General features: G+C 42.3%; 1 protein-coding gene across 1 annotated transcript in view; it reads right to left on the reverse strand.

Annotated features, from left to right (window-relative positions):
• LOC130029752 (cytochrome P450 2C21-like) overlaps positions 1 to 6,107 on the reverse strand; it is a 42,314-nt gene extending 36,207 nt beyond the window's left edge. Inside the window, exon 1 of the mRNA XM_056120783.1 lies at positions 5,862 to 6,107. Coding sequence (XP_055976758.1) covers positions 5,862 to 6,032 — 171 coding nt within the window. The 5' untranslated portion in view covers positions 6,033 to 6,107. The remainder of the gene's footprint in view (positions 1 to 5,861) is intronic.
• Positions 6,108 to 12,863: the final 6,756 nt, after the last annotated feature.

A 12,863-nucleotide genomic window follows, 5' to 3' on the forward strand; every position in this document is an offset into this window, starting at 1 on the left:
CAAAACTGAAAATATACATGAGCAACAAAAAATACTACTGGTTTACAATACTCTAAAATTTCAGGGGTAGAACTTTATACCTTCTGCTGTGGAACACTCATGATATACCAGTCAAGTTTCTAATATCATATCAACTATAATAATGAGAACTCTGCCCATTTCTACCACTCTCTTTTTTGTCCAATATAGATTTTATCAAGTAGTTTGTAGTTTGTTTCCTTTAGGGTTTTTTGTCTGTTTTGTTTTGTTTTTTATTTTTTGGCCACACATGGCAAGCCTCAGAGTGACTCCTGGCTCTGTAGTCAGGAATTACTCCTGGAGGTGCTTGAGCACTATATGTGATGCTGGAAATGAACCCCAGGTCAGCCATGTGCTAGGCTAACACCCGACATAATTATGTTATGCAATTATGTTTAGTTTTTATATGAGTGAGATCATCCAGGAATAGTCTTTGTCTTTATAAATGCCAGCATTTCTTTATTCATTCATCTTTTTATGGGCATCTAGTATGGACTACAATTTGGCTATAACAGTTTTTATATTTTTCAGATACATTCCTTGAAGTGATATTGTAGAATTACATGGTAGTTTCATTTTTAGTTACCATAATGGACTACAATTTGGCTATAACAGTTTTTATATCTTTCAGATATACTCCTTGAAGTGATATTGTAGAATTACATGGTAGTTTCATTTTTAGTTTCCATAATGGTTAAAACAATTTCTCGTCCCACCAGTAATATAACAGAGTTTTTTTTTTCTTATTTTTTTAGTAAACAGAACATTTTACTGTTTTCCAACAACAAAGTATCTGTTAGTATCCATAAATTTCATAGCAGAGTTTTCTTAGTTCATCAACTCTTGATGCTTGTGACAGACTATAATTTAATCCAATGGGATTAAGTGGTGCTATAAACATTTCTTTTTTTGTTTTGTTTTTGAATTCTTTATGTTTCATTGAATCACCATGAGAAACACAGTTGCAAAGATGTTTCAGTCATGCAATGTTCCAACACCAACCCCTTCACCAGAGTGAAGGACAGTGTCCCCAGTTTTCCCCCTGCTACCCCTGGCCCCCAGCCTGGCTCTATGGCAGATACTTTTCTCCTTCCTCTCTCTCTCTCTCTCTCTCTCTCTCTCTCTCTCTCTCTCTTTCTCTCTCTCTCTCCTCTCTTCTCCCCCTTTTATGCCAGAGTTTCTTTTTTCTCCATATCTGTGCAGGCATTTGTTTAAAGTTTATTGATATAGGTCATTCTAACTGCAATCTTTATACCATTGTGATTTGGATTAGCATTTTCTTAATAATAAGCACTTCTTTTCAGATACCCCAAAATTGCTGCTGTGCCTTTGGCCAGACCCCAAAAACTTGGGGAAAAGTTTACCAAGAAAGTAAATGGACAAAAGTTAGGTATGTGGGAGACACACCCACAAACCACCCCCGGCTCAGCTATATAATTGGAGGCATGGCCTCTCTGGTTCCTAATTGAACTGCTTAATGGCCATGATCTCAGAGACTCAGAAATGAACCTCGGAACCCAAAGACTTTTGGCAGAAATGTGTCTTATTCCTGCAGTAGGTTACTGGGGCTGGGCCACTACAAGTGGAAATAGGTTTCGTGCCTTGGTCTGTTCCCCTTGGTGGCCCGTTGATAGTCATCCTCCAGAGGCCACTGGACAGACAGGTTTGGGTCTGCAGTGATGAGACACGCAGGGCCTCACCAGATCGAGGTGGAACCAGCCCTTTCTTCCCCATCCCAGCGAGACCCCGAGTTGCCGCCTACAAAGGCCTCTCTGGCTCCTGATCAAGCTGATTAATGGCCATGATCCCAGAGACTCAGAAACAAATCTCGAAACCCAGCGGCTTTGGGCAGAAATGCATCTGGACCACACACAGCCATGGCTCCAGAGGCAAAAGGACTTAATCCAGAGCCTGGCAGCTTGTAGCAGAAAAGTGAATGGACCATGCGTTAAACTACAGCACCATGCCACCCTGGGAGTGAAAGGTTATTAAGGTTATTGCTCCCTTCCACCTCCCCCCCCCCCCCCCCCCCCCAGGCAGCAAGGTAGCCGCCGCCTCAGAGCTTATTGGAAAGCCAGGTATGAGCCGGTGGTGCCAGGGCAACTGCAGTCTCGTGGGAAGGGGGCAGTACCGGCTCATCCTTCACACCCTACCAAGGTCACGAGTTGCCCCCCAGGAGCGGCTCTCCGGCATGGCCATAACACAGACGCATAGAAACTAATTTATAATTATCTGGCTCTTCGCAGAAATCCCAAATCGCAGCCGCATGACATTATATGATTCTCATAACCAGCTATAGAAAACAAAGTATTTCAGAATGCCTTTTCAGCAATTCTGATTTTGGGGCGGGGGGAGGAATTCTAAACAATAATGGTGTATCTTTTGTCGAAATGATGAATGTAATCAATGTAGAGAAGAATTAAGTGGAAATCATCTGCCTCACAGGCATTGGGAGGGCTGGGGGGGTATATTGGGGTTCTTGGTGGTGAAAAATGAGTACTGGGGAAGGGAGAGGTGTTTGATCATTGCATGACCGAGACTTAAACCTGAAAGCTTAGTAACTTTTCCCACAGTAATTCAGTAAATAAATATAAGAAGATAAATAAATAAATAAATAAAACTATGAAAAAAACAAGTAAAATGGAATTCATGCCCAATTCAATCAGCTAATCAGTGACTGAATAAATAACAGTACTCCTACATTAAAAATTAAAAAAAAAATTGGGGGGTATGGTACCGCCAGCAGGTCAACCTGTACCTGTGAGGTGAGTGCATCAGCAGCCTGATGGTGCCTTCAGACTTCCAGATACCCCAAAATTGCTGCTGTGCCTTTGGACCCCAAAAAACCTTGGGGCAAAGTTTACCAAGAAAGTAAACAGCCAAAAGTTAGGTATGTGGGAAACACACCCACAAACCACCTTCGGCTCAGCTATATAATCAGAGGCATGGCTTCTCTGGTTCCTGATTGAACTGCGTAATGGCCATGATCCCAGAGACTCAGGAACAAATCTCGGAACCCAAAGGCTGTTGGCAGAAATGAGTCCAGTCCCTGCAGTAGGTTACCGGTGCTGGGCCAACCAAGGTGGGAATAGGTTTCGTGCCTTGGCCTGTTCCCCCTGACGGTCTGGTGGCCACCATCCTCCAGAGGCTACTGGACAGTCAGGTTTGGGCCTGCAGCAATGAGACGCAGGACCTCACGGGATGGGGGTGGAGCCGAGCCTGTCCTCCCCACCCCAATGAGACCCCAAGTTGTCGCCCAAGAATGGCCTCTCTGGTTCCTGATCAAGCTACTTAACAGCCATGATCCCCAAGACTCAGAAACAAATCTCTAAACCCAGTGGCTTTTGGCAGAAATGTATCCGGACCCCACAGTAGGTTACTGTTGCCGGGCCACCCCAGGAGGGATGTTGTCACTCCGCCTGCTCCCCCTTGGCGGATGTTGTCACTCCGCCTGCTCCCCCTTGGTGGCTCAGTAGCCATTGGTCATCCTTCAGAGGCCATTGGACAGTCAGGCTTGGGCCCGCAGTAACAAAACTTGTTGGGCCTCATGGGATGAAGGTGGAGCCAGTCCTGTTCTCCCCACCCCAACGAGACCCCAAGTCATTGCCCACGAACAGCCTCTCTGGCTCCTGATCAAGCTGCTTAACGGCCATGATCCCAGAGACTCAGAAACAAGTCTCGAAACTCAGCGGCTTTTGGCAGAAATGCGTCTGGACCCCGCAGTAGGTGACTGTCGCTGAGCCACCCCAGGAGAGAAAGGGTGTCGTCCCTCCGCCTGCTTCCCCCTGGCGGCTCAGTGGCCGTCATCCTCCAGAGGCCATTGGACAGTCAGGTTTGGGCCTGCAGTGACGAGACATTTTGGGCCTCACGGGATGGGGGTGGAGCCAGTCCTGTCCTCCCCACCCCAATGAGAACCCAAGTCATCACCCACGAACGGTCTTTCTGTCTCCTGATCAAGCTGCTTAACGGCCATGCTCCCAGAGACTCAGGAGCAAATCTCGGAACCCAGCAGGTTTTTGCAGAAATCCCTCCAGATTTAAGTGTTAAAATTTGGAATTTCATAATCGTGCGGCCACGACTGCAGCCACGCGACATCATATGTTATTCATAACCAGCAATAGAATACAAATTTGTCTACTGCTGCCTTTTCAGCAGATCTGAGTGTTGGCGTAAAATCTAAAATAATAATGGTGGGTCTGGTGTCAAAATATTAAACGTGATAAAAGTAGAGGGAGAGTAATGTGGAAATCATATGCCCCACAGTTAGGGGGAGGGTGTGGAATGGGGGTATACTGGGGTTGTTGGGGGTGGATAATGGGCACTGGTGAAGGTATGGGTGTTTCATTGTATGACCAAGACTTAGACCCGAAAGCTTTGTAATTGCTCTCACGGTGATCCAATAAATAAAATTATAAAATTTTTTTTAAAAAGTCAGGTGGAGTTCATGCACAATTCAATCAGCTAATTAGTGGCTGAATTAATAGCAGTACTACTACATAAAAAAATAAATAAAATTTAAAAATTTTTTAAAAATTTAAAAAATTTAAAAATAAATAAAAAATAAATAATAAGCACTATTGAGAATTTTTCATTTGTCTCTGGAACATATTTGTCTCCCTTGGAAAAGTCCAAGGGAGACAAATATGTTTGTCTTTTTTTTTTTTCATGTCTTTTGCCTACTTTCTATTGGGCTTCTTGCTTTTTTTAATTCTTGATTTTTTTAGAGTTCTTTGTACTATTTTGATATAAATCCATTGTTCGATATATAATATACAAAAATCTTAACCCAATTAGAAGATTGCATCTTTATGTTTGTGGCAGGTTTTTTTTTTTACTGTATAAATGCTTTCTTAGTTTAAGTTGTCCCATTTATTTAATTTTTTTGTTTTTGTACCTTATCATTAGAGTTGAGTCCCAAAATATATCTCTGGGTCAGATGACATTAGTCGTGGGCGTGTCATATAGGGTATTTATTATGCTGCTATTAATAGAATACTACAGCCTTCCATTCCTCCTCCTACCTTAGTAGAAATAACAGTATATACGTGGCTTGACTATGACTAAAGAAATAAAGACAATAGCTTAGTGACACAAGTGATACAACACCAGAGAGATAAGACGCAGCACACAGGACACTTCCTTGCACATGATCTACCCAAGTTCAATTCCTAGCACCCCTTATGGCTCCCTGAGCCATCAGGAGTGCTCCCTGATCACAGAGACAGGAATAAGCACTGAGCACAGAGCCAAGACTGAGCACTGAGTATGACTGGGTATAGCCCAAAAACCAGTAACAACAACAAACAATAAATTGAAATCACCAGACTGAGAAAAACTAAGTAGTACCATGAAAGAGAGGCACTTTCTAACAGTCACCTATCATCATGTGATATAGAAATAAGTTTCTGTGTTCTTTAGCCCATTGTATTGTTGAGGTTTTTCTTTTATGTAAAATACATACTTATCCTCTTTCATCTAATCTAATATTCCAGGCCAATATTTTACATTCATTCTTCATTCTTCATAAAACAACCAGAGTGATCTTTTCACAAGACAAAGGTGAAAGACATTAGTGACACTAGGAATAATTATGAGAAAGGATGTGTGAGTCTCAATAAGAACAAATAATTCATTTGTTTGGCAGTTTCTGTAATTATCCCATGGATCTCATCCTCTCTGGCAGTCTTCCAATGGCATGCCATTTAAAATATACATGGGCATCCAATGGACACTTTCCTTCAAAACCACTTCCTATTAATTATGATGTCTGGTACCATGTCTTCTTTAAATGTTGACCTGTCTTACTTGATGTGAACAATTGAATAAAATAAAATTATGCTCACCTTTTGTAAGGATTTGTTGATATCGCTGGTATTTATTTGGAGAATATTTCCAATGATTGGGAGAGGGGTGGGACCAGGCGGAAGTTTCCCTTTGCTAGACCTTTGATTCCATAAGAAAAGAAAACTCAAACAAGAAAGAAAAATCACCAGGGCTATGAAGAGATCCATCATTAGTGTATACAAATCCAGAGTTTAGAATCCAAAGATTTTGTGAACATGGGAGGCAAGCTTACCACCAAAAAAACACACACCTTATCTTTGAAATTCTGGGCAAATATTGCTCTATCTCCAGTGTACTTTGGTATTTTGGCAGAAACAAAAACTGAGAGTGTTCACCTTAGTATTTATAAATTAAATACGCTATTTCTGAAAATTCCAACTAAAAATAGTTCAGTTCTTCTCAGAATATTTTAATATTGAAATGAAAGTCATCAGATTTTTAAAAGACTGGGGTGTATGATCTTGAAAGAAATTAAAACTGATACTTTGTAGAGTCCCTCACTAACACAGTTTCTGACTATATAGCTCAATGACTCCTGAGTTCACTTCTCCTGTCCTTATTATGAGAGAAAATGAAATAGTATGTGCTGTCTCAAAATCATATGAGCAAAATGGAAAATGCCCTCGCTTAGAGCCTTTCCCTAGAAGATCCTAGGAAATGCCAGAATTAATAGAAGGGAGCTGAATAAAAATGTATATGTATGTGTGTATGTATATATATGTGTGTGTGCGTGTGTATAATATATATATAAAAACTGGTAACAATCTGTGTTAGCAGGGATGTGGTGAAAAAGTAATTCTCACTCACTGTTGGTGTGAATGCTGTCCGGTTCAATCCCCATGGAAAACAGTTTAGAGATTTCCCAGAAAAATAAGAAGAGAGCTGCCATATGACACAGCAATTCTAATTCTTGGTATCTACCCAGGACACTAAAGCCTTTTTTCAAAAGGACACATGCACACCATTATTTATTACAGGAAATTATTCTAAACTTTGAGTGAAAATACAAAACTACAATTCTAAGAAGAAATAAAAATAAAAGATCATGCTCCCAGTGATATTTGACCTTTTGGGGAGGGAAAGTTCAGTGCTGAACCAGTGATTTCTTGATGCTTGGTCCAGGTGATACTGGGGTAAACAGAGCCTTGCTCTAAACTGAAAACAAGGTAATGCCTCAGACAAAGTCAGGGTTTGCACATATATAGGTCTTTTGAAAAATGTCCTAGTCCCATGATAATTTATAATATTGATCCAGATTAGTTTTAAGATATTTAAAGTCTAAATGTATATCATTGTCAGGGTCTTCCCATTGTTCATCGATTTGCTCGAGCGGGCCCAGTAACATTGTGAGACTTGTTACTTTGTTTGGCATATCCAATACATCACGGGTAGCTTGCCAGGCTTTGCCATGCGAGCGAGATATTCTCAGTAGCTTGCCGGGCTCTCCGAGAGGGGTGGAGGAATAGAACTCGGGTCAGCCATGTTGGCTGCGTGTAAGGCAAACACCCTACCCGCTGTGCTATTGCTCCAGGCCCTAAATGTATATAAACTTCACTAATATATAACAAAAACCTATAACATGATAAGATTAAGTGAGGATGTATTTTAGTAGCTCTTTCATGTCAGATATAGTGTTAAATGACTAAGTCTTTTAATTTGTTTGGTTTTTGTTTTTGGACCACACAGCCATGTTCAGGGCTTACTCATGGCTCTGTGCTTAGGAGTCATACCTGGTGGTGCTCAAGGTACTATATGCCCTCCCGTTGATCGTCGATTTGCTCGAGCGGGCCCAGTAACGTCTCCATTGGAGACTTTGTTGTTACTGTGTCTGGCATATCGAATACTCTTGGTAGCTTGCCGGGCTCTCCGAGGGGGAGCGGAGGAATCGAACCCGGCTCGGCCATGTTGGTCGCTTGTAAGGTGAACGCCCTACCCGCTGTGCTATCACTCCAGCGGGTACTATATTAAGGTACTATATGAAGTGTCAAAAACTAAACCAGTACCAACCGTGTATAAGGCAAGCAACATAATCCCTGTACTATCTCTCTGGTCTCTAGATCAGAGAGATTAGTATTTTTTTTAAAAAAATTCATAATACAAATGTGGAAAAATAATAAGGGTAGCTTAAAAAGAATCCGACACTTTTACATCCAGTTCATAAAAGAGAAGGCTGGAATTTGAATCTAAGCCATCAGACACATTTCCATAAATGCCAGTTATACTTAAGAAAGCACACAATAAATGTACATTCTACCGTGGTCTGGAGAAGAGTCTCCAAAGACCCATGCATAGATGGTGTCCAATACAGATCCCCTGTTTTGCTTAGTCATCTGCACTCCTCTTAATGAACTATGTCAAGTCTTTCAGCAGGAAAAGTCCATCGAGTGGAAATCAGCACAAAGGACAGAAGAGACATGAGTGTACCTCCATGGCAGTAGAGAAGCCCTACCAATCCAATAAGCAGCCACCAAGCTTATGAACACAGAGCAGTGCAATGGAAACAAAACACATGAAAAAAATACTTCAGTCTGGAGAGACAACCATGGCCAGGACACAGACCAGAATATAATATTTTAGACCAAAATATAAGTATAACAAAGTCAAAATTAAACTTTATATCAATGAAGTAAACTTAAAACCACTACTGTAAAACCCAGTTTTTTATTTTTAACAAAATGTCTAAACATAGTTTCCACAATTCAAAAGCAAATATTATTTTCATTTGCAAAGTTTTGAGGCAATTTTTATTTATTTTATTTTTATATCTCATTTATTTTGATTTTTTGGCTACTCCAGATGGGGTGTCAGTGATGAAACCCAGGTGGAAGAACCCTTTAAAACAATTTTTTAAAATATGTCTTATTATTTGACTCCCAAAATTAACCCATGAAACAGGTACTTTTATTTATTTTACAGATAGGAAACTAAGTATTATAATTGAAGGAATTCACTCAAGTTTCCATTGCACTGTAATGATAAGTAAGAAACTGAATGTAATAAGAGTTATGAAATTGTAATGTGGAGTAAGAAAACGTAATGGGGAAAGGGAAACAGAAAACTGAACCTTACGTTAAACAAGAGAAGGGAGGAAGAAGCCTTCCTTTACCCCCTCCAGGCAACCAGATTTACCAGAGTGTACTGGACCTGAGGAATTTACTGGAATGCTGGGAGGCACCTACGGGTGGCGCCAAATGAGCAGAATATACTGTCACTGACTGTTTTTCCTTTTGGCGCCTGAAGGCCATACCATAGGGAGAAGATGCTTTGATTGTTTGATCTTTTACCATTTATCTCTGTATCCCCTGTCTCACTGATAAGAAAGTATGTAGACTATAGACCACTCTTAGAGGATAAAAGAGAGACCCTCTCAGCAAACAGAGTTCCAAGTCTCTTTCTCTTATGATTTGGGGTCCTCAGCACTGAGCTTCTAATAAACTTACTATCCTATTCTGAGCTGTTTCTGTTTATTTGCGGCTTGAGCCAGCACAACGGCATAGACATAAAAAAAAAAAAAAAAAGACTGCGATTTTTTTTTCTTTTTGGGTCACACCCGGCGATGCTCAGGGGTTACTCCTGGCTCTGCACTCAGGAATCAGTCCTGGCGGTGCTCAGGAGACCATATAGGATATTGAGAATTGAATCCGGGTTGGCCCCGCACAAGGCAAACGCCCTACCCGCTGTGCTATGGCTCCAGCCCCAAGGCTGTGATTCTTAATCATGACTTGTCAACTCTGCTTGGAGAGTACTTCTATTCGATTACATTCCACAAAAAGTTTGGATAATAATTCAGTTATTTCACAGAAATTTTGTGGGGAATAATTAGGTGTGTCACAGTCTGACTTTGGCATTACACAAGCGGCTTAAAATTTAAGGTGCTATATCAGCAATTACACAATGGGTAAATAAAAGTGAGCATTCTGAAAGGTTTGTCCTTTTGTAATGTTCAGGACTTCATTGTAATGTTCGGGACTTCAGGAACCAGGATTTTAAAAATATGATCAATATGAAACAAAAATGGAAGTAGACAGCTAATGACAGCATATGAAATTGTAAAGAATCTAATGATGATTTCTACCTCTTTATTTTAGAAGCGGACTGAAGAGATAACACAGCGGTAGGGCGTTTGCCTTGCACATGGCCGACCTGGCTGACCCAGGTTCGATTCCTCCGCCCCCTCGGAGAGCCCAGCAAGCTACTGAGAGTATCTTGACGTATTCAATAATGTTTCTTCATCCGGTCATTCTAACCTTTTCTCGAGAATCTGGAGTGCATTCTTTGTTTTGGTGGAGGCCACCCCTGACTCAGCTCCCGGATCGCTCCTGGTGGTACAGGGGTGGGGCAGGGGAGCACGTTGGGGATGCCAGGGTAGAGCCCAGTTCAGCGCCCTGCACCACTGTCTCTGGGGCCCGGAACGCCTCTTCAGAGGTGGTCGTGTTATAAGCGGTTTTAGAATACTGCTGTGTTCTCCTGGAAGCCCGAAGTTTTGTGAGTAGATTGCAGAAGCTTACCTGGGTGTGTCCTAAACTGAAAGGTTGTCAGGCCTCTTCGTTTTTGACAACCGCCCGTTTTGTCTAATTTTAAGCCAGGAGACATTTGCCAGCCCAAGTGAACTGGCTGGGTTGGGCGCAATTCTGTGATCCATCTGCCCGCAGGCCAAGGTGCTTTCAGGCTTCACCTTTGCCTCCCTCCCTGGCCTCTAGGGTTGCCTGCCCCGGGCAAGTTCCTTAATCTCCTTATGCTTCACTTTCCCCCATCTGTAACGGGCCTGTCCTTGGGGGATTGGCCTGGACAGACTTGAGACCACATTTCTACCTGGGGAAAGCAGGAGAACAAGATGCAGCAACCAGGGTCATGATTACTTCATTCCTTCTCTCTTTTTCTGCATGACCCACTCATCATTTGAAATCTCAATATGAAAGTAAAAGCCATCTGCTTTTGGTGCTTGGTGCTTGAAGTACTGTGTGCTCCAAACTGGCCAAGGTCTCAGGTGGATTAGCGAACACACTATAGACAGTATCTTCCGCCTGCACTGTTTCTGTTCATAATTCATGTTGTGAGTCTCAGAGGTATATTTTATTTGTTTGGGTTTTTTTAATGGGTGATAGGCGAAAGATTTATATGATCTGAAGAGAAACCAGAAAATCTCGCCCGCAGAGCAAAGCCTGGCAAGCTACCTGTGACGTATTCGATATGCCAAACACAGTAACAAGTTTCACAGTGGAGACGTTACTGGACCCGCTCGAGCAAATCTATGAACAACGGGAGGACAGTGCTACAGTGCAGTGCTACATATGCCATACAAACAGATGAACTCATGCATTTGCACTGCCCTGCCAGCTGGTTGTCTCCTGGTTTCCATCCCCCACTGCCATTTCTACAGTGTCTGATATTGAAAACACAGGAAGCAGAGCAGAGCTGGACCCAAACCACAGTGCGCTCACACTGCTTTGGGTTCTTCAGGACAAGGCACTTCTGCGCCCTGTAAAAATGGAAAATTCGCTTTACTGATGTGCCATGTCTTAGTTTGAGGACTCCAGTCTAATTCTAAATTTTCATAAGTTCTGTGGGAAGGCATGGCCTTGGGGACAGAGAGGTGGGTTCAAGTTCTGATCCGAGGAGGTTCTAGAAACTCCCTCCACTTCCAGTGCCTGAGCTCAGTCTGGGTTTACAAGACCTGGGACACCATCAATGAGATGAATAGTCCCCAGTGAACAGCAATGCTCTGCTTTAGCAAGGTCAGACTTCCTCACTTTACATTTCAGGATCTTGAACCCTGAATGGATTTTTTCCAAGGACAAAAGAGAGAAGTGATTGTTTGGCAGCTATGTGTTCCCAGAAAAAGGAATAAATTGGTATTCAATCTGGTATTCGTAGTTTGTGAACACATAGTGTTCTACAGAGTGACCTGAGTGTTTCATATCCCCAAGTTTGACTTTACTCCTTTCTCCAAGACCTTGTCTGATAATCCCCTTTCAACACATGTGAATTCCCTACTGGTGGTCTTGGCTATTGCAGCATCTGTGTTCACCCCAATTATCTCACTTGGAATCTATTGGTTTAATTACTTCCCAGAAATTCTCTAGCCATTGGGCTCTTCCCCATTTACCTGTTTGCCTCAGAACAAATATATATATATATATATATATATATATATATATATATATATGATTGAGTTTCCCTCTCCATCCCTAGCAGAGTCCTGGCAGCTGAAGACCTATGGGACCCAGCCATAGCCATGCTAAGACCACTTTCCACATGCCCGGATGAGCCTCGCACATGAAAGAAACAGCAGAGGAACCCAGGTGTGTGGGACCCGGGGCTGAGATCTCCAAGTCTGCTCGGTTCATTGACGGAGGTTGGAACTCCGGATTTTTTCTCTCACTTGAGTGAAGTGTGATACTCAAAGCATAGCTCTTTCGATTCCTCTTTGGCTGATTCAAATAGCATTCTCGTCCTGTTTTCATAGGGCCCAGGTCTCTGAGGCATATGTTAATGCAGGAAGAATGGTGGAGTAAAAAGATGTGCCCAGAGCCAGAGGTTCTTCATCCTCTTAACAACTTCTTCAATGCTCTTGAAGGCATTCCACGCTGCTCTCTTCCTCTTGTGCAGTTCTGGCACTAAGTTGTTCCTCATGTTGAGTTCTTGACCCAGGTACACATAGCTGCTGCATTCAGAGATGATTGCTCCATTGAGAGTAAATGGAATGTCAGGGACAAGTTCTTTTTTTCATGAACATAGTCTTGGTGAGATTCGGCTGCAGTCCGACCTTTCCACACTCACGGTAGAAGTCAGCCAGCATTTGTGCCACTTGGATAATGTTTGGTATTATTAGAACAATGTCATCAGCGAAGTGGAGGTGGTGTGGTTGCCAACCATCTACCTTCACTCCCATTTCTTCCCATTCCAGTTGTCACATGACGTTCTCGAGGGTGGCACTGAAGGGTGAAATGGTATCACCCTGCTGAACCTCTCTTGACTTGGATGATCACTTCCTTGTAGAA

This window comes from Sorex fumeus, unplaced genomic scaffold (assembly GCF_029834395.1).
Source record: "Sorex fumeus unplaced genomic scaffold, SorFum_2.1 ptg000043l, whole genome shotgun sequence".
Lineage (NCBI taxonomy): Eukaryota > Metazoa > Chordata > Mammalia > Eulipotyphla > Soricidae > Sorex > Sorex fumeus.